Consider the following 19,347-nt stretch of genomic DNA (forward strand, 5'->3'; position numbering starts at 1 on the left):
CAGCCCAGAGCAAAGCTCTCGACCCCCAGCAGCGTTGCCTCTCATGGAAGGTGTGCTATACTCCACCCGGCTCGCCGCTCCCCCTCTCTTCCTTTCTCTAAAGTCTCACATGACCTGCAACACCTAGTTGTTCCAGAGCCAAATGGAAGAAACGATATAGCCATCACTCTCTTTGGACCCATTTGCCAGCGGCCTGGTTTTCAGATAATGAGCACAGTGTTCGGTCAGGAGCTGGTTTTGACAAAGGACATTTTCCAGATACAATATATCAGCTTGCTCGGTGCCTGTTACTGTGTCTCTCTGCCTTGCTCTCGCAGATCCAGCCTCCGTTCTAAGAGAAATCAGATAAAGCCAGTGAGGGTGGCGTCAGTGCTCTGGAGGTATCGCCCACGTGGGAGTGCAGGTCAGGCTCTCAGGGAACCTGGTTGCTGGAGGTGAACAATCTGTGCATGCAGGAGCGTCTAGAGCTACATTCAGGGGCACTCACACCACAAGCTTGAACAGAACCAATGGCCCTGCCCTCCTACGTCTGAGCGGCAATGGAGTTGACCTTTCCCTTTAACCTACCCCACTGCCCAAGGCCAACACTTCCGAGCTCTCCTGAACTCTCCATTTTGTAGCCCTTCTCTACCTGGTTTTGGGAGAAATTCTTCCAAATTACTGGTCCTCTCCTCCTCCTGTGAACAATTTTATGTTTTGAGTGGGACTGAGTCCTACCAGGTATTAGGAGGAATATAGTCTAGTTAAACTAGGCATCCATGCCTTGGCCCCTTAACACAGCTGTGGGGTTTTCTGCTTTAAGAGAGGGATCTGGTAAGCCAAATACAAGTCCTTGGTGGGATTTCAGGTAGTGGAGCCAGCAAGGTGACAAATTCAAGGCAGCCTACAGGAAATACATGTTTAGCCAAGGGCTTTTCTTGGGTCCCAGCCTTTCTGACGTTATTTTTCTTGGTGTAGTCCTTGAAAGCACACGTTAGGAATTTATCCACTTTTGAAATAAAGATATATGTCATTTCTTCCCCACCAACTCTTCAAGAATGAATGTGAGATAGACTTTTCAGACAAACTGCTAAAAATGAGAGAATCTGCCGACAGGCATCCTGCCCTAAATGAAGGTGTTTTTCAAACAGAAGGAGTGTGATCCCAAAGGGAAAGCTGGAGATTCAAGAACAAATAAAGAAGAATAAAAATGGTAAATATGTATTAAAAAAAACATATAATTATAAGTGAACATTGACTATATAGAACAATATTAATAATGTCTTGTGGGGTTGAAAAAACGAAACAAAAATACACAATGAAAACAATATTTAAGTAGGGAGGGATGTAAATGGAGTAAAAGTATTCTGAGGTCTTTGTGTTCTCCAGGAGAACAGTAAAAGTAGCTAATTAACATACTCACATGATAAGTCAAGGAATCATGTTGTTTTCTGAGGGACCACCAAAAAATAGTGAGCATGTATTTTCAAAACTAAAATAGGAAAGTCAAAATAGGAATAGCAAAAAATTATCAATCCAAAAGAAAGCAACAAAGGAAAGAAAAAAGAAAGAACATAGAATAGGTTGGACAATAAATGATGATAGATTTAAAACCAATAAATAAATAATTCAATAAATGTAAACAGACTAAATGCTCCAGTTAACAAATATTTTCAGACTTGATAATTCGGAAATGCTGAAAGTTTATAAGAATGGATCAAGAAACAAAACGTAACTTTATGCTGTCTAGAGAGATGCATTGAAAATGTAAGCTATGTTAAAGTTAAACATAAAAGGATGCAAAAGATATAACATGCAAATAATAACCAAAAGAAATTGGGTGTAGCCATATGATATCAAGCAAAGTAGACTTACAGAGAGTGAAAGTAGAGATAAGAGGGTCATTTCATAACAATAAATGACCAATTTATTCAATTCACCAATAAAATATAACCATTCTAATTTGTGTGCATTTAATGATATGATTTCAAAATGCAGAAAGCAAAAATGGACAGAATTGAAGAGGAAACAGACAAATCTACAGTCATAATGAAAGATTTTAATACATCTTTCTTAGGGCTTGATAAAACAAGCAGGCAAAAAAGCCCAATAAGGACATATAAGATTAGAACAATTAACAAACTTGACATAATAGACATGTATAGGACAAGGAATGCAAAACCATATAGTACACATTCATTTCAAGCACACACTGGACATTTACAAAAATTGACCATGTACTGTGCCCTTAAGCAATTTCAACAAACTTTTAAAAACTGGAATTTATATAAAGTATGAACTCGATGAACATTAGAAATTAATAACAAAAATGTAACTAGAAAATCCCCATGTATTTGGAAATTAAGCAATATACTTCTGGAAGATCCATCAATGAAGAAATTATAATGAGAATTAGAGAATTTTAACTAAACGATTAAAAAAATACTACATATCAAAATTCATGGAATGCAAACTAAGTATTCCTTACAGGGAAATTTATAACCTTAACTGAATATATCAGAAAAGAAGAGGGGTTGGCCCCATGGCCAAGTGGTTAAGTTTGCATGCTCTCCGCTTTGGCGGCCCAGGGTTTCTCAGGTTCAGATCCTGGGCACAGACACGGCACTGCTCATCAAGCCATGTTGAGGCAGCATCCCATATGCTACAACTAGGACCCACAACTGAAATATACAACTATGTTCTGGTGGAATCTGGTGGGGGAAAAAAAGAAGAAGAAGAAATGTTTAAATTTAATGAGCTAAGCATCCACCTTTAAAAGTTAGGAAAAGAGCAGTAAATTAAAGTAGATGGAAGGAAACAATAAGGGTAAGGACACAAAGTATTGAAATAGAAAACAAATATACAACTGAGAGGATCAATAAAGTGAAATATTAGTTCTTTGAAAGCATGAATAAAATTAATAAAACTCTGAGACTGATCTAACAAAAAATAAGGCAAAAATCGCTAATATCAGGAATGATAAAGACATCACTCTATACACTGTAAACATAAAAAAAAAGATAAAAAGAGGGGCCAGCCCAGTGGCATAGTGGTTAAGTTTGTGCACTTCACTTTGGCGGGCCAGGGTTCAAAGGTTCAGATCCTGGGCATGGACCTACACATCACTCATCAAGCCATGTGGCCAGCCCCATGGCCCAGTGCTTAAGTTCAGCATGCTCTGCTTTGGCAGCCCAGGTTTGTGGGTTCAGATCCCAGGTGTGGACCTACACCACTCATCAGCCATGCTGTGGCAGTGACCCACATACAAAATAGATGAAGATTGGCACAGATGTTAGCTCAGGGAGAATCTTCCTCAGCAAAAAATAAAAATAAATAAAATAAAATATCTAAGTGTACTAAGTACAAAGAGATTAAAAAATTGAGAATGTGTAAAATGGAATCTATAAATATAGAATCTATCAATATAATTTTCCACATTAACAAACTAAGAGAAAAAAATTTATCTCAACTGATAAAAGAAAATCTAAAATCAGTACCCAGTTATGATTTTTAAAAACACATAGGAATAGAAGGGAACTTAAAGAGTTAGCCACAAAAAATACATTTAATTATGGTATATATCATATTTAATGGTAAAGTGTTATAAAATTTCCTTAAGATTGAGAATGAGACAAGAATGCCTGTTAATGCCACTTCTATTCAACATTGTACTGAAAGTCCTAGACAGTACAATAAGGTAAGAAATGAAAAAAGTTATGACAACTGGAAAGAAAGAAACAAAACCACCATTATTTGTATGTTATAAGATTGGGTATATGCATTTTTTTAAGTCAGTAGGTAAATTATTAGAATTAACTAGAGATTTTTTTTTTGAGGAAGATTAGCTCTGAGCTAACATCTGCCACCAATCCTCCTCTTTTTGCTGAGGAAGACTGGCCCTGAGCTAACATCCATGCCCACCTTCCTCTATTTTATGTGGGACCCCTACCACAGCATGGCCTGACAAGGGGTGCATAGGTCCACAGCCGGGATTTGAACCAGAGAACCTTGGGCCGCTGAAGCAGAACATGCGAACTTAACCAGTGCACTACAGGGCTGGCCCCAGCACAAGAGATTTTAATAAGGATGTTGAAGACAGACTCAGGACACAAAAATCAACTGTATTCCTATATGCTAGCAAAGTTAAAAAAAGGAAATTTTTCAAAAATGCTATTAACAGTGGCATCAAATACCTAGGCGGGGCCAGCCCTGTGGCCAAGTGGTTAAGTTCGAGCTCCTCTTTGGTGGCACAGGGTTTCGCCAGTTTGGATCCTGGGCACAGACCTAGCATCACTCATCAGGCCATGCTGAGGCGGCGTCCCACATAGCAGAGCCAGAAGGACCTACAACCAGAATATACAACTATGTACTGGGGGGCTTTGGGGAGAAGAAACAAAAGAAGAAGAAGAAGAAGAAGATTGGCAACAGATGTTAGCTCAGATGCCAATCTTTTAAAAAAAAAAAAGCTCAGAATGAGTACCTAGAAATACATCTAACAAAATATCTGAATGTCCTCTATGAAGAAAACTACAACACATTATTGACAGAAATTTAAAATACCTAAATAAATGGAAAAATAGATCATGTCCATGGATTGGAAGATTCAATATTGCAAAGATATGAATTACCCCATATTAATCTATAGACTCAATGCAGTTCCAACAAAAATTCTATTAGGCTTTCTTGTGGAACTTGACAAAAAAGATTGTTAGCAAATTCGAAAGTCCAATAGCAGTCCTTCTTGAAGAAAAATAGAGTGGGAGGAATTGCTCATCGAGATATCAAGATTTATTATAAAACTACAGTGATTAAAAAGTGAAGGACTGGCATAAAAATGGACAAACTGACAAATGGAACAAAGTGGAGAGTCCAGAAACAGACACACACATTTAAGAACATTGGACTTCTTATCATAAAGGTGTCACTGCAGATCACTGAAGAGAGAAGGGTGTCTAATAACTAACGCGGAACCATTGGCTATATATATGAAAATCATGCAACGTGCAAGACAACGCCGGGTGGATCGCAGATCCAAATGTGAAAGGCAAAACAGCTAAGATCCACAAGGTAACACAGGTAACAAATTCTTACTTCCAAATAGCAATGCACTTTTCTACCACGACACAAAAAGCACTAACCAGAAGGAAAAGACTAATAAATTTACATTAAAATTAAGACTATCTGGAAAGACTAATCCTTGGCTTTAGAAATCAGGATAACGGTTGTCAGTGGTGGCGGAGATTGATGGGGGAAGGGAGAGAGTTCTGGAGTTCTGGAAACACTGTTTCTTGATTTAGGTGCTGCTTACAGGAAGGTGTTTGCTGTTTGATAATTCACTAAGCTGTACACTTATGACTTGTGTGCTTTTGTGTATATGTGCAGTTCAATAAAAAATTTTCATTGAAAAAATCGAGAACTCTTACTTATCAAAAGACATCATGAAGACAGTGAAAAGCAAGCCACAGAGTGAGGGAAGATATTCACAATACATATAACTGACAAAAGGGCTCATATACAGAATATATAAATAACTTTGAAGAGTTTTACTAAGAAAAAGTCAGATAGCCCAATACAAAAACAGGCAAGAGGCTTGAATAGGCATTCCAAAAAAGAGGAAATAAACAATAGACACATGAAAAAAGTGTGCCATTACATTAATAGCTCCATTAGCACCACAATGAGACATTATTACTACATAGTAACAAAACTGGCTCAAAGGAAAGACTGACTACACCAAGTGTCAACAAGGATATGGACCAACAGGCACTCTCCTACATTGCCACTCAGGGGTATATATTGACATAACCACCTTAGAAGGCGTTTTCTAGTAAAATGGAAGATATACACACCCTACGACCCAGTGATTCCACTTTTAGAAATGTACCGTGAATGTGTACACAGACACATATGCAAAAATGTTCACAAAACAATCTTTGTAATAACTAAAAGCTGGAAACCTCCCAAATGTCCTCTACAGTTGAGGATAAATACATTCTGCTATATTCATATAATCGAATATTATAGTTTCTTGCAATGACATGGATGAATCTCATCTCATGGATGCATACATAGTGAATGGAATTTTCATCACTGCAGGTTGGATGGCTTGACTTTGCATTTCCTCCATGGCCCTCCCCATTTCCTTGAAGGCTTCTTGCAAAGTTTGAGTTAATTTGAAATAATGGTTGAGACATTGCTGTTGTTGGTGGGTGTAATTGAACATTTCAGTTTTAAAATATGCCCAACTTTTCTCATAGTGAGTGCTGCCTCCTCAGCAGGCAGTGAGTGCCACATGGCAGGCATTTAACCATCCAACTGGGGTGAGATGGGGTGGGCGAGGCTGGCCTGGATCAGGGGCACTCCCCTCCACTAGAAGCATCAGCATCACCGGGCATTTCTTAGAGATGCAATTCTGCGGCCCCACCCCAGGCCTCCTGAAGCAGCGAATCCTGGGGTAGGGCCCAGGAGTCTGGGTTTACACAAGCCCTGCAGTGATGACGCTCCACACTTGTATTTGAGAACCACTGGACAACTGACCTTTAAGCAGACTTCCAGAAGTGAGATTTTAATGTCCCATGTCCTGGTGACCACTTCCTTTTGCTGTCAAACTCTTCTACTCTCCCATCTCCACCAGCTGTCTCCACTTCCTACTTATATCCCGTCCTGTCCCTACTGTACTTGCTGAGTCCAGGAATCTCTTCCTGGACCTTGGCCTCCCGGACTTCTCTCTGATGGCCACCCCTCCTTTGTTGAAACCCCCTCCCTCTGCAGTCTCTGCAACACAGCTCTTCCCTGGCTCCTTCTCTGAGGTCCCTGGGCCCCTTCTCTGCCCTGCAGACACTCAGCCCTTCCCATGACCGGCTCTCCCCTTACAGCTGATGACAATTCTCAGTCTCCTTCCTGAGCCTGATCGCTGATCCAAACTCTGACCCTACTTGTTGTTAAAGTCTAAAAGAAGTCTCCACTGGGTATCTAACAAGCTTTTTTTTTTTGAGGAAGATCAGCCCTGAGCTAACATCCACCACCAATCCTCCTCCTTTTGCTGAGGAAGAATGAGCTAACATCTGTGCCCATCTTCCTCTATTTTATATGTGGTGTCGATGAAAATAATCCATAACCAATCTATAAATGAAAATTTGGGAGAGTTTATTCTGAGCTGAAATCTGAGGACCATGGCCCGGGGCCTTTCTTCCCAAAGGAAGAAAGGGCACCAAGGAAGTAAGGTATACAGAGTGGTTATATACCCCCATACAGGACGTTTCACATATGATTGAAATGTCCCTCCCACAATAGTCACAGGATTGCCCTGTCGGCACAGTGCTTGATGGACACCTCAGGTAGTGGGTCTGCTGTCTCGGAGGGCGTAGCAGGAGGTAAGTCTATTGTCTCGAGCTGGACGGTCACAGGTGAGCACAGCAATCAGTTCCTAGCCTAAGGAAAGATGCTTAATCCTTAAAGAAATGCCAAGGTTGGGAGGGGGAGGGAAGTTGCACCTTTATCTCAAGGGCCTTTGTTCTTGCCACAGGGAATATCTAAAGCAGATATACAATGCATGCTCAATGGCCTCGGTCAGCCCCTTTTGGAAAGACAAGGTCAGGCCGAATTAGGTTTACAACAAATGGCTTCCTCATATACTCCAATATATCCTATTACTTGTCATTTTTATTTGTCACCAGCATCCTGTCCTTCAGGAGCATGGTGACCTCTCTGGTCACCTGGGCTCAGATGGGGTCATGAAGGAGGAGAGGGCAAGAGTGAGATTGCCCCGAGGGGGACTGCAGAGGAGGGGCTGAGTGAGGGAGAGGCCAGGAGGAGAAGACTAATTTTAGGGGAAGGAGCGAGTAGGAGCAGGGCGTGGGTGGCAAGTTAGGGTTTGTGCTCCAGGAGAGAAGGGCCAAGGGTGCTGAGGAAGGGTCATAAGGGTCTCCTCCAAGGGCAGTAGCTCCTGCGAAAAAGGCTGCAGGAGGGCCAGCCTTCTCCCCAACTTCAGCTCCCTGCCCAGTTACCCTCCAACGTAACAGTGAAGCACTAGACCCCTCCCAGCATGGGGAAGCGGGGAGGCAGAGCCAGGAGCTCCAAAACACACTCAAAAGAGGAGGCCACAGCTCCTTGGAACCTGGAGCTCACTCCACGGGCCTCAGCAGGACCAGCTAAGTGTCATTTGGGGCTTTGGTGGCCAGACTCCTGTGGCTTGGAAGTCTAGGGCTGAACACCTCCTAGAGAGGAGGTCACAGAGTAAAGACTGAGAGAGCCCTGAGGCCATCAGGGAGGGTCTGTGCCCACAGTCTGTGCCCCAAACACAGAGGGCGCTTTCAGTGGGGGTGGTACCAGAGAATGATCCAAGGTGAAAAGCACGTGTCAGAATTACCCTAGAAAATTCCTTAGGAAGGCAGCCCATTGGAGACAGTCCAGCTGCAGAAGTAACTAAATGACAAATAAAAATGGCAAGCAATAGGATATATGAGGAAGCCATTTGGTATAAACCTAATTCAGCCTGACCTTGTCTTTCCAAAAGGGCCTGACCGAGGCCGTTGAGCATGCATTGTATATCTGCTTTAGACATTCCCTATGGCAAGAACAAAGGCCCTTGAGATAAAGGTGCAACTTCCCTCCCCCTCCCAACCTTGGCATTTCTTTAAGGATTAACCATCTTTGAACTGATTGCTGTGCTCACCTGTGACCACCCAGCTCGAGACAATAGGCTTGCCTCCTGCTACGCCCTCCAAGACAGCAGACCCACTACCTGCTGTGTCCATCAAGCACTGTGCCGACAGGGCAATCTTGTGACTATTGTGGGAGGGACATTTCAATCATATGTGAGACATCCTGTATGGGGGTATATAACCACTCTGTGCACCTCACTTCTTTGGTGCCCTTTCTTCCTCCGGGAAGAAAGGCCCCAGGCCATGGTCGTCAGATTTCAGCTCAGAATAAACTCTCCCAAATTTTCATTTATAGATTGGTTATGGATTATTTTCGTCGACATAGACAATAACCTTGCGAAGTGACACAGCACTTGTGATATAGTAATACATAGTTGGTCTTCTTCCCCAGTTCCTGGCACAGAGCTCTGAAATCCTTGTAATTTCCTGAGTGATAGGGGTGAGAGGAATGTCTTTCTTATTCATAACAAATCCCTACCAACCATACCTGAGCTTATGCTAATGAGGTGACTCCTAGATGGCTTCAGCATGGGGGCTGGTTGTCATACCTGAGTTTATGCTATAAGGTGGACCCCTAGCTGGCTTCAGCATGGGGGCTGGTTGTCAGAACTGACCATGTGATCAGAGGGCTGGAACTCCTACCTCATCCCCTGACCTCCGAGGAGAAAAGGGGGCTGGAGATTGAGTTAATCGCCAATAGCGAATGATTTCATCAGTCCTTCCTATGTAATGGAACCTCCATAAGAACCCTAAACACCAGGATTCGGTGAGCTTCCCGGTTGGTGAACAAATCCACATTCAGAGAGGGTGGCATACCCCAACTACTGTGCTCAGAACCTTCGAGTCTCTACCCTGTGTACCTCTTCATCTGGCTGTTCATCTGTCTAATACTCTTTGTAACTAATTTCCCTGAGTTCTGTGAGCCATTATAGCAATTTATTGAACCTGAGGAGGGGCTTGTGGGAACCTCTGATTCTATAGCCAAGTCGGACAGAAGTCCAGGTAACTTGGGGACCCACCCCTTGTAATTGGTGTCTGAAGGGGGAGGCAGTCTTCTGGAACTGAGCCCTTGCCCTGTGGGGTCTACGCTAACTCCCGGTACTTAGTGTGACAACTGAAGTAAACTATAGGGCACCCAGTTGGTGTCAGCAGAGAACTGGAGGATTGCCTGGTGTGGGAAACCCACACATCAGTGTCAGAAGTGTTGTGGGCAGAACCAGATCAGAGTAGCCGCAGCAGTAGAAGCCCTGACCCCAAGACAGGCCCTAAGGGAGCATATGATGCGTGGCAGGGGGCCAGGGCATGGCTCCTCGGGGCAGGGGCCGTGCCTTTATCACGTTCGCATCCAGTGCTCGACACACGGCCACCACTGTTACCATCCTCAGGCGCCCCAACTCTGCTGTGTTGGGCTGTGCTGAGTGCTCCACATAGCACCCTTGAGTCTGTCCTCACAGCACCCCAGCAAGGCAGATACCCGTTCTACAGGTGGGACTTGACATTAGAAAGGTGACAAAGGTCCCCAGCTAGAGGAAGTCACAACCGCGCATTGATCCCAGGCGGTCCACCTCCAGCCCACCTGCTCTAACCCCGCATTGTGCTGCGCAGAACATTCTTAATAAAAATAGCGAACATTATTAAGCACTTCCTAGGTGCCATGCACTGTGCTAAGAGCCACAGAATACTCATTTAATCCTCAGAACAATCCTCTCAGCAGGAACTATTATTACCCTTTTAAATGTGAGGCACTGAGGAAGAGAGAGGCTCAGGAACCAGCCCAAGGTCACACAGCTATTAAGAGGCAACACTGAAGTCTGGACCAATCCAGGCAGCACAGCCACAGAGTGGCGGTTTTAAAACAGGTCTGCAAATTCTTTAACACTCCTGCTACCAAGAGATGGAGTCTAATTCCTCTCCCCTTGAACCGGGGCGGACCTTCGTGGTTCGCTTGAGGAATAAAATGCAGCAGGAGTAACGATGCTGTGAAACTTCCAGGATCTGCCGGTTTCTCTTCAGCTGCCATGTGGCCAGATTACAGAAAGACCAGAGAGAGGGAAAATGATGGGAATGATGCCATGATGCCAGAGGAGCCCCAGCTGTTTCAGGCCCAGTGTTAGTCTTCCCACCGCCACACCAGACATGAGAATGGAGATACCTCTGAGAGGACACATCAGCTGCCACCATCTGGGGCAACCACATGAGAACCACTGCCCCCCACCTACCCCCACCCCGAGCAAGAACCACCCAGCTGAGCTCAGTCACCCAGATTTGTGAGCAAAAATAATGCATTATTTTTTAAGCCACAGTCTTAGGGTGGCTTATTATGAAGGAGTGGATAACCAGAAACCAGAAATGAATCTATGTTCTTAATCATTACACTGTGAACAAATTAATTAATTAACCAATGAGTGAGTGAAAGAATGGATCTGTGCAAAGATTTCAAAGAAGAAGAAGGTCGTACAGTTCAAAATAGCCAAGAGATGCTTCATGTTAGAGGAATGGAATTAAGCTGGGCTCAGGCATGGACAGATGTCGGATGAAGCAGGACGGCACAGGGGGCCGCTGTGGACAGACGCTCCCAGACACAAACAAGCACCGATGTGCGTGGACAGAGAACATTCCAGGAGAGAAGAGCCCTGGTCCACTGGGGAGAGCAGAGTGAGCCGAGGAGGCAGCTGGGCCAGACTGTGGAGGTCTCAGGACCCAGTGTGGGGGAGGTGGGGGCTGCATTTCATCTGGTAAATATGGGAAACCCAGAAGGCGAACTTGGTTACAGAGGGTGGGTGCTATGGTGTTGCTGTAGGCAGGGCTTCCAACCTTCTTATCATTAGTGCCTCCCAAAGAGAAAATTTTAACTGAATTTAAGGATAGTAACCGATTTAAATTTAAATGAAATAGTAAGGAACAAGACTTTGTTGGGGAGGATTAAGCAGTGGAGGGCCACAAACCATTGCAACTTCTAGGATTTTTTCACCAAGAACACAGTGAGAACGCGCGAGCTAAAGGGGTGGGGCAGGGGTCGGAGGGGGCAGATCTGAGTGATAGTTTGATGGACGAATGGATTTAACATGATTGATTTGGAAGGGGGAAAGGACAAGGATGAGGAGGGAAGATGAGCAAGAGTCCCGCAGCTCCCAGGGTGAGCCACTGGAGACAGAGCTGACGGAAAATCTGCAGGTTCGCTCAGAAGGCAGAGCACCGGGCTGTGCAGTTACCTCAAGGAAGCCCATGAGCCAACACGTGTGCTGTCTTCTCTCCTGTGATCTGGACATGGGGACGGCACTAGAGGCCCAGCCAGTGCCCCGACTCGCCCCTGCTCACAGGCTGGGTCCCGTCCCCCGACTCACTCAATCTCAACCTGACCGCTGGGTCTGCGCTGGGTGGTCTCAATTTACCCTTCCAGACCCGCTCTCCACTCTGCTCCACCCTGCTCTGTGCCAGGGGCTGCATCAACATTTACAGCATTGAGGGACAGCACCCACGTTTGCAGCCCACCCCTGCAAGAGTACTACCGGAGACCCACACGCTGTATGCCTGAATATCTAAAGGCTATAAGCAAGTTAAGACACTGCAAAATGGCACACAGCCTATCCTACTTCTTTGACAAATACACCTCCATATCCACCCAGAAGGCCAAGTCCCACTTCAGGACTCTCAGTCTCCTCAGAGTTTGGTTGGGCGCAGGGCAGGGCAGGGAGAACGGGCCCCACTTCTCAGCTGCCTTTCTTTCCCCACTCACAGCAGCGCCCCACACAGAGAAGAACCTCGTGTGTGTGCATGTGACACCCCACCCCGTATCTCAGCTCCCATCCAGCCCCCTCCGGCAGCCACCTGTCGGCCACCTCTCAGGACAAGGCGTGCGCACCTGCGTGGTGCAGTCGCCCTGGGGGCTCCCCTGGGGAAGAGGCCTGTGCAGGTCCTGGAAGCAGACTCAGGGCTGTGTGGACAGGTCATTCTGGGTCCAAGGCCCCCAGCATGGCCTAGAAAGGAGACCCCAGGTGGGCATGTCCTCTTGGCCCCAGAGGTGAGGACAGCTGGGTGGCCATGGCAGGGCTCCTGGCCCAAGCCCAAGGCTGCCACTGACCACAGCAGGCCCTTCCCTTCTGCCTTCTGGTTGGGTTCAGCCAATGACAGTGCCAGTACGTAAAGAAGACAGGAGGAGGGTGGGAGCAGTTGACTCTCTCCAGAGCATCCCCTGCAGGGTTACAGGCTGCAGCCCTCTCCCGGGGCCATGGCTCCTATCCACAGCCCTTTTCCTCAGCTCTAGCCCCTTTCCAGATTCAGGAAACCACTCCCTCCCCTCATCCTTCTGGCCTCAGCCTGGTAATGGCTCCCCACTCCTCCTGCCTCACGGCTTCGCCAGGGCTCGCTGGTTTCCCTGATCCCTGCCCACACCTTTGTCAACAGACCTTCATTAAACTCTCTGCCCTCACCCCTATGAGCAGGCCATCCGTCTCCTGACCCTCTATATCTTGTCCCAGTTGCTTTTCCCTGGTGCTCCATCTCAGTGTATGGTCTCCCACAGGTCAGACACTTGGGTGTCCCAGGTTCCTCGATTCCATCTGAAGCCATCTCCCTCCTAAGCATCTCACAGGTCCCTCCGCTTCTTCCTACAGCCTTAGCTTAATCCTTCATCAGCTCTGGTCTGGCCCGTTGCTGAAGTGGCCAGCCCGTGTCCGGCATCCATTCTTGAGCACTCCAGTATCCTCCCCACAGGCCCCCGGCGAGCCATCTAAGCGCAGGTCTCATCCTGTCACTCCTCAGTCTGCGCCGTGCTGCCAAGAGTCCTAAGTGCTCCCAGAGCTGCCCCTGCCCGGCGCCCCAGCCTTATCTCTCTGTCCAGGCCCTGCACGCCCTCTCCAACTACACACACACACACAAACACACGAGATAGTGCAAGGACAGGTTCCCCTGACACGCTCCACCTTTATCAGTGAGCACCCGTCTCCCCAATTCCTCCTCCCTCACTGGGCTCACCCACTGCGCCTCTTTCCAGACTCACTGGGAGCTTCAGGCCCTAAGGGAAGGCTTCTGTGATCCTCTCCTTCTCTGGTCCTCGCTCTGGGCAGAGCTGACTGCTCCCTCAGTTCCCACTCCAGCAGTAGAGACGTCCTAAATTGCTTCTGTGACACTTGATTGCACTTAATCACCTCGCTGTTTTCTCTGTAGACTGTTAGCTTCTTGAGAACAATCTATCGCTTCTGGCAAAGTAACGGAATGTAAAGGACTCCAACAGCACACACTCCGAGGTGAGGGCGGCTCCTCGCCCGTCCTCCTCGCTGGCTCCTTGGGGCAGCTGTTCTCTGGTGCCCTTGCCCAGACCCTGCTGTGCCCACCCGCAGCTCCTGGCTGTCCTTCCCAGCAGCTCTCACAGTCTGACATCTTGATGTGAAGATTTCATTAATTTTTTGAGGAACTCCCGCGCTTCTACAGCAGCTGCACCATTTTACATTCCCACCAGTGCCATGCTGATTTTTCATTCGAACTGTATAGATGGGAGGAAAAGGAGGAGTGTAGGGTCGTCATGGATTCTTCTGAACCATATCCAAGGAGTTTGTCAGGATGGTCAAGAAGAAGTGGCAACAAAGTGAGTTAGATTCTCCAATCAAAACACTTTCATTCATAAGACAAATATGATTTTTTTTGAGCTGTTATTATGTGTCAGTCAGAGTCTGGGGCACTTGGGGACCCAGTGGTCAAGACAGCCACAGTCCTTGGAGTCTTACACTCTAGTAGGAGAGACCAGTGTTAAACACAGAACTACCATATGACCCAGCAACTCTACTTCTGGGTATGTACCCAGAAGAACTGAAAGCAAGGTCTTAAACAGATATTTGTACAGACATGTTCATGGTGGCATTATTCATGATAGCCAAAAGGCAGAAACAACCCAATTGTCCATTACCACATGAATGGACAAACAAAGTGTGGTAATTCAAGCAATGGAATATTATTTGGTCTTACAAAGGAAGGAAATCCTGTCACATGCTACAACATGGATGAACCTTGAAGACATTATGCTAAGTGAACAAGATAGTCACAAAAGCCAGTTGAAAACTGTAGGATTCCACTTAGATGAGTCACCTAGAGGAGTCAAACTCATAGAGACAGAACGTAGAGTGGACGGTGGTTGCCAGGGGCTGGGGGGAAGGGCGGAGTGGGGAGCTGGTGTTTAATGGGGACAGAACTTCAGTTTGGGAAGGTGAAAAAGTTCTGGAGATGGATGGAGGTGCTGGTTGCCCAGCCATGCGAACATGCTTCCTGCCGCTGAACCATACACTTAAAAATGGTTAAAATGATACATTTTATGTTATGTCTTTTTACCACATTTTCAAAAATTTAAATTAAAAAAATCAGCATTGCAATATTTTTCCTAACAAAGAGAGGAGAAAGCCCCGGCCGCTGAAGTTCCTTCTAACCAGGACACAGCGCCGAATCAGGCAGCTGGGAGGCAGCTGGGAGCTTAGACACAGTATTTTTGTTTCAACTGATCCCTGGGATTATTAGGAAGCTGCTAGATTTTTAATCTTTTCTCTTTCCAGACTGAAAAGGTCATCCAACGGGTATATAGCCTTAGATAAATTCTTCTCTATCAGTTACTTTTAAACATCAATCCACAAGGAAGTCCCTCTTGGAGAAATAAAATAGGAATGAGAAGACATATCCCACGACTGTGGACGGACAGCTTTGTGCAGATGACCCGCTCTGTGAGCGTGGGTGCCAAGGGAAGAGGGTGTTGACAGGCTGGGCCCAGGCTCGGCTTCTTCCCGAGGGCCTGCAGAGGGCTACCGCCAAGGAAGGAGAGCCTTCTATTAAGCGCAGAGTCACCTATGTGCCATCTGCCAGCCTCTTTCCTCAGAGACCCACCTGCCCTCTGGCCAGTGCTCCCCGCCCAGGAATGAGGCACCTGGCGGAATGGAGACCCTCAGGAGCACCTGCCAGGAAGGCTTCCTGGCTCTAAACCATCTCTGGATGCTCCCAGGGATCACAGATTATAGCAATCACTGGAACCACAAGCAGGCCCCATCCCACCTGCTTGCCCAGGACTCCGGGAGTCACAGACCTTCTTATTCATGGGCTCGTGGCGGGTGCAGCCCTGGCAGCTCACTATGTGCTCCCTTTCCCCTATTTCATCCAAGTGACATCTGGACATCCAGGAAAACCCTGCAGGGACAAAAGGTGCCCAGAGGACCACCTGTCCTGGGGGAGAGGGCTGGAAGGAAGGAGGAGCGGCCCCCACCCCAGGCTTTGGTGACTGAGACCTTGACACCTAATGTAGCAGACCCTCAGGGCTCCTCCTTCCCATGCAGCTTTCCCCAAAGCCGAGGCCTCCCCCAGTCTCAGCAGCTCACTCAGGCTAGGGGGGGACTGTCCTGACCCTCCACACAGGGGACCCCATCGGTGGGCCCAGATCAGGGTACAGGAAGTCCAATTTGCCCCTCGAGCGTGGCTTGAGGCAGGAGCACCCTGACTGCGGCTCCAGCCTGTTGGATGGTTCTGCTCGGAGCAGATTTCCCGGGAACGCGGCAGGGCTCACCCGCCAGGCCTCAGAGCCAGCTCCCGGCTTTCTCTCAGAGGAGGGGCCGTTTCTATGAGGCTTTCAGCTCTGCAGCAGACAGGGCAGAAAGCCCCCAGCTGTTCTGTGACCAACACTTCACCTCCTGGAACCCAGGCTCTTCTTCTGTAAACTGAAGGTACTGACCAGGTGATGGCTCAGGCCCCTGCCAGTCACAACAGGCCCCGTTAGAAAGTTACAACACATTGTTCAGAATATCACCCACCTGCCCCACAAAACTGTGCACTGAGGCAGGGCCACGCTATGATTTTTGAGGGTCCAGGGGACTTTTGCCTTCATGGGTCCCCTCCACCATAAAAAATATTAAAAAGCATACTTTACAACTGTATTGGTATAAAGATGAATATATTAATATTATACACTTAAAAAAACATTTTCTTCTACCTAAACTTTCTTTTTTTTTTCTGATTTTAAAATAAATTAAAACATTTTCAGAGGCCCCTAAGAGTATTGTGGGCTCTAAATACTGTGTCTACTCTGCCTAATGAATACATGGGCCCTGCCTTAGGGACACACAGGTAGAGGGAACAAGAAAGAGACCCAGCTAGGAGGGAGGGCCTAACCTCAGCAGCAGTGTGACCTGGGCCAATCACCTCACCGCTCTGTGCCTCAGTTTCCCCATCTGGAGATAATAGTATCTACTTCACAGAATGTAATGACCTTGATTGGAATGGGGCATGGTACAGAGTAATCACTATCAAAGTGTTGGTTGTTATTAATACTGTTGTTTACTGTTGTTCTAGCTGCTTCGCTGACCTTCTGTATCTTAACTGACCTTCTAGGAGAAAGGCAAGGCAGACCCTCCGCTTGCGGGACACCTCACTCGGACCTCCGAGAGCAGATACAGCTGTTTCAGAGCCGCTTATTCAGGAAAACTTCATTTTCCTAAAACTCTCTGGCAGAGTCACCCAGGGCAAGCCCCCGAGGGAACGGGCCCTCCCAGGGAGCCGGCGTCCTCCACCCCAGCCCTGAGCCGGGGTGAGCATCCCTCCGGCGGAAGGAGAGGCGGGGCTGTAAACTGCCGCCCACTCGCCTCCTCCCTGGGCAGATGTCAGAGCTCAGGGAATTGAGTGGGAGGCTCTGAGGCCTTTTAAAATGCAGAGGCCTCTGGAATAAATTAATGTCTTAATCCCTTAATAGTCACACAAGAGGAAGGCCTGACAGCTGGGTTTTCCGAGGGGACGTGACCCCGTATGTGCCGGGGCTTTACATATATTATCTCGTTTAATCCTGACAACAACCTCGGCCGGAGGGATTACCGTCTCCATTTTACAAACCAGCAGACAGAGGCTCAGAGAAGGTCAGAGACCTGCCTACAGGTCACCCCTACTCCTTCCTGCGACCCCAGGAGACTGCTGGGAACTAAGAGGGATCCAGAGCAGAGAGAAGGGGGAAGTGGAAGCCAGGGCCCATCAGCTGCAATGCTCCAGGCCTCAGTTTCCCCACAAGCACATGGGCGACGTTGGCCCCACATCTCAGGCATGCTGCTCTTCTTGCCCCACTCTCCCCCTGGTCCCAGCAGACAGTGGCTCCTTTTCAGGGCCTCCTGTGGCATTTCTCCAGTTCCTGGAAGGGACAGCCACCGGCAACGCCACTCCTCCCTGACCCCAAAGCTGAGAGGAGACTTTGTAGTGGGTTCAATTGTGGCTGCTGTGTTGGAAAGCAGGGGACCCTTCAAAACCCAAAATTCCCAGCTAAGCATGAGGTGGCGGAACCAGGGAGCCATTTTGTGTCCAGACTCTCCCCACCACCTCTCATTCGTTTAGGAAAAGAAAGTTGGCAGCAACAGGGCAGATGCTGAAAGTGAACAGGTTAGTCACTCTCCCACCCTCTCCACTCACTTCCTTCCAGCTCTTTTCTCCTTGGGAAAAGAGTGACTCTGGAAGTGAGCTGAGCTATTCTGACTGTGAGCGGGAAAATCAGGGCTTTGAGGGAGAGCTGTGCCTGAGAGGACCGGACAGAGCAGCAGCAGGCAGCCCTGGGGACCAGGCCCCCCGGGCTGAGGGGAGGACGCAGTCCTACCTCCAAAGGCGGGCCTCATGGTGAAATCGTGGTCGTCCACTCTGAGAAGCGGCTGAGGTTTTCCTGTGCGGATTTTGGTCACGTCGAGGTTCTTCTTGTATAGGTGACTGCAAAGACAAGCAAGACCCGTTTTCCACTGGCCCTCCAAGGCGTTGTGTGAGATGATGTGGGGCAGTTACTCCCTGCAGGGTCTACCTGTCAGGCACCTTTTCTCCGTCCTCCCATCTCCTTCTCCACGGAGGGGATACCAAGAGCCGATGGACAGTCCCCTGCCCCCACCACCCCAGGCCCTCACAGGCAGGCTGAGCTGAGGACCAGGCCCTTCTAGAGTCTTCCTGAGTAGATGCATCTTGGGCAGGACAGCATTCTTCCTTGGCAAGCTCTTAACTGTCTTGCCAGAAGTTATGATTGGATGACAATGTCTGGGTTGGATGGTGGAGCATTATGATGTTTTTTTCTTTTTAAATATTTCTCTTATGTTGTAAAATATTGATCTTGTGATAAATAAAATTCTGAGACAAATATAAAGTTTTAAAATGCTGGCTTTATCTTAGCCAGACCTGATCTTCCTTACATCAGTCCAGTTGGCAGCTCTCTGCAGAATCCAGCTCGTGGCAGTGCCTCAACCCCTAGGACAACCCACAGCCAGCAGGGAGCAAGGCCACAACAGGGGACGCAGTTGCTCTGGCCACTCGGCCAGGTGGTGGAAGCTGGAGCCCAGGATCTCAGACCCTGGTTCAGTCTCTTCCTTTTAATCCAGATGACAAAGGAGTAATTCTCTCTTCTCTCTCATTCACACACACTCTTTCCAGATCATTTTGTTTTTTACTGCAACCACACATAATCTTAAAGTAATGAAATTTAAAATATTTTAAAGCAATATTCTACTGACAGAGTTATCACTAAACAAGAAAAAGAGAAAAGAGGGGAGGGAGAGAGAGAGAGAGAGAGGAAGGGAGGGAGGGAGGGAGGGAGAAAAAAGGGAGAGAGAGAAAGGAAGAAGAAACAAAAGAGGAGGAAGGGAGGGAGGGAGAAAGGAAGAAGGGCAGATCATTTGGACATTTGGGTCTGACAAGATGTGAGGTCTAATTCTTGACAGAAAATAATAAC

The 19,347-nt window shown here is 47.3% G+C and overlaps 1 protein-coding gene across 1 annotated transcript in view; it reads right to left on the reverse strand.

Annotated features, from left to right (window-relative positions):
* The window catches only part of GABRR2 (gamma-aminobutyric acid type A receptor subunit rho2), a 46,257-nt gene that overhangs the window by 19,693 nt on the left and 7,217 nt on the right, over positions 1–19,347 (reverse strand). The window contains exon 2 of the mRNA XM_044757521.2: positions 18,238–18,344. Coding sequence (XP_044613456.1) covers positions 18,238–18,344 — 107 coding nt within the window. The remainder of the gene's footprint in view (positions 1–18,237; positions 18,345–19,347) is intronic.

The sequence above is a fragment of the Equus asinus genome, chromosome 24 (genome assembly GCF_041296235.1).
Source record: "Equus asinus isolate D_3611 breed Donkey chromosome 24, EquAss-T2T_v2, whole genome shotgun sequence".
In the NCBI taxonomy this organism is placed as follows: Eukaryota; Metazoa; Chordata; class Mammalia; order Perissodactyla; family Equidae; genus Equus; species Equus asinus.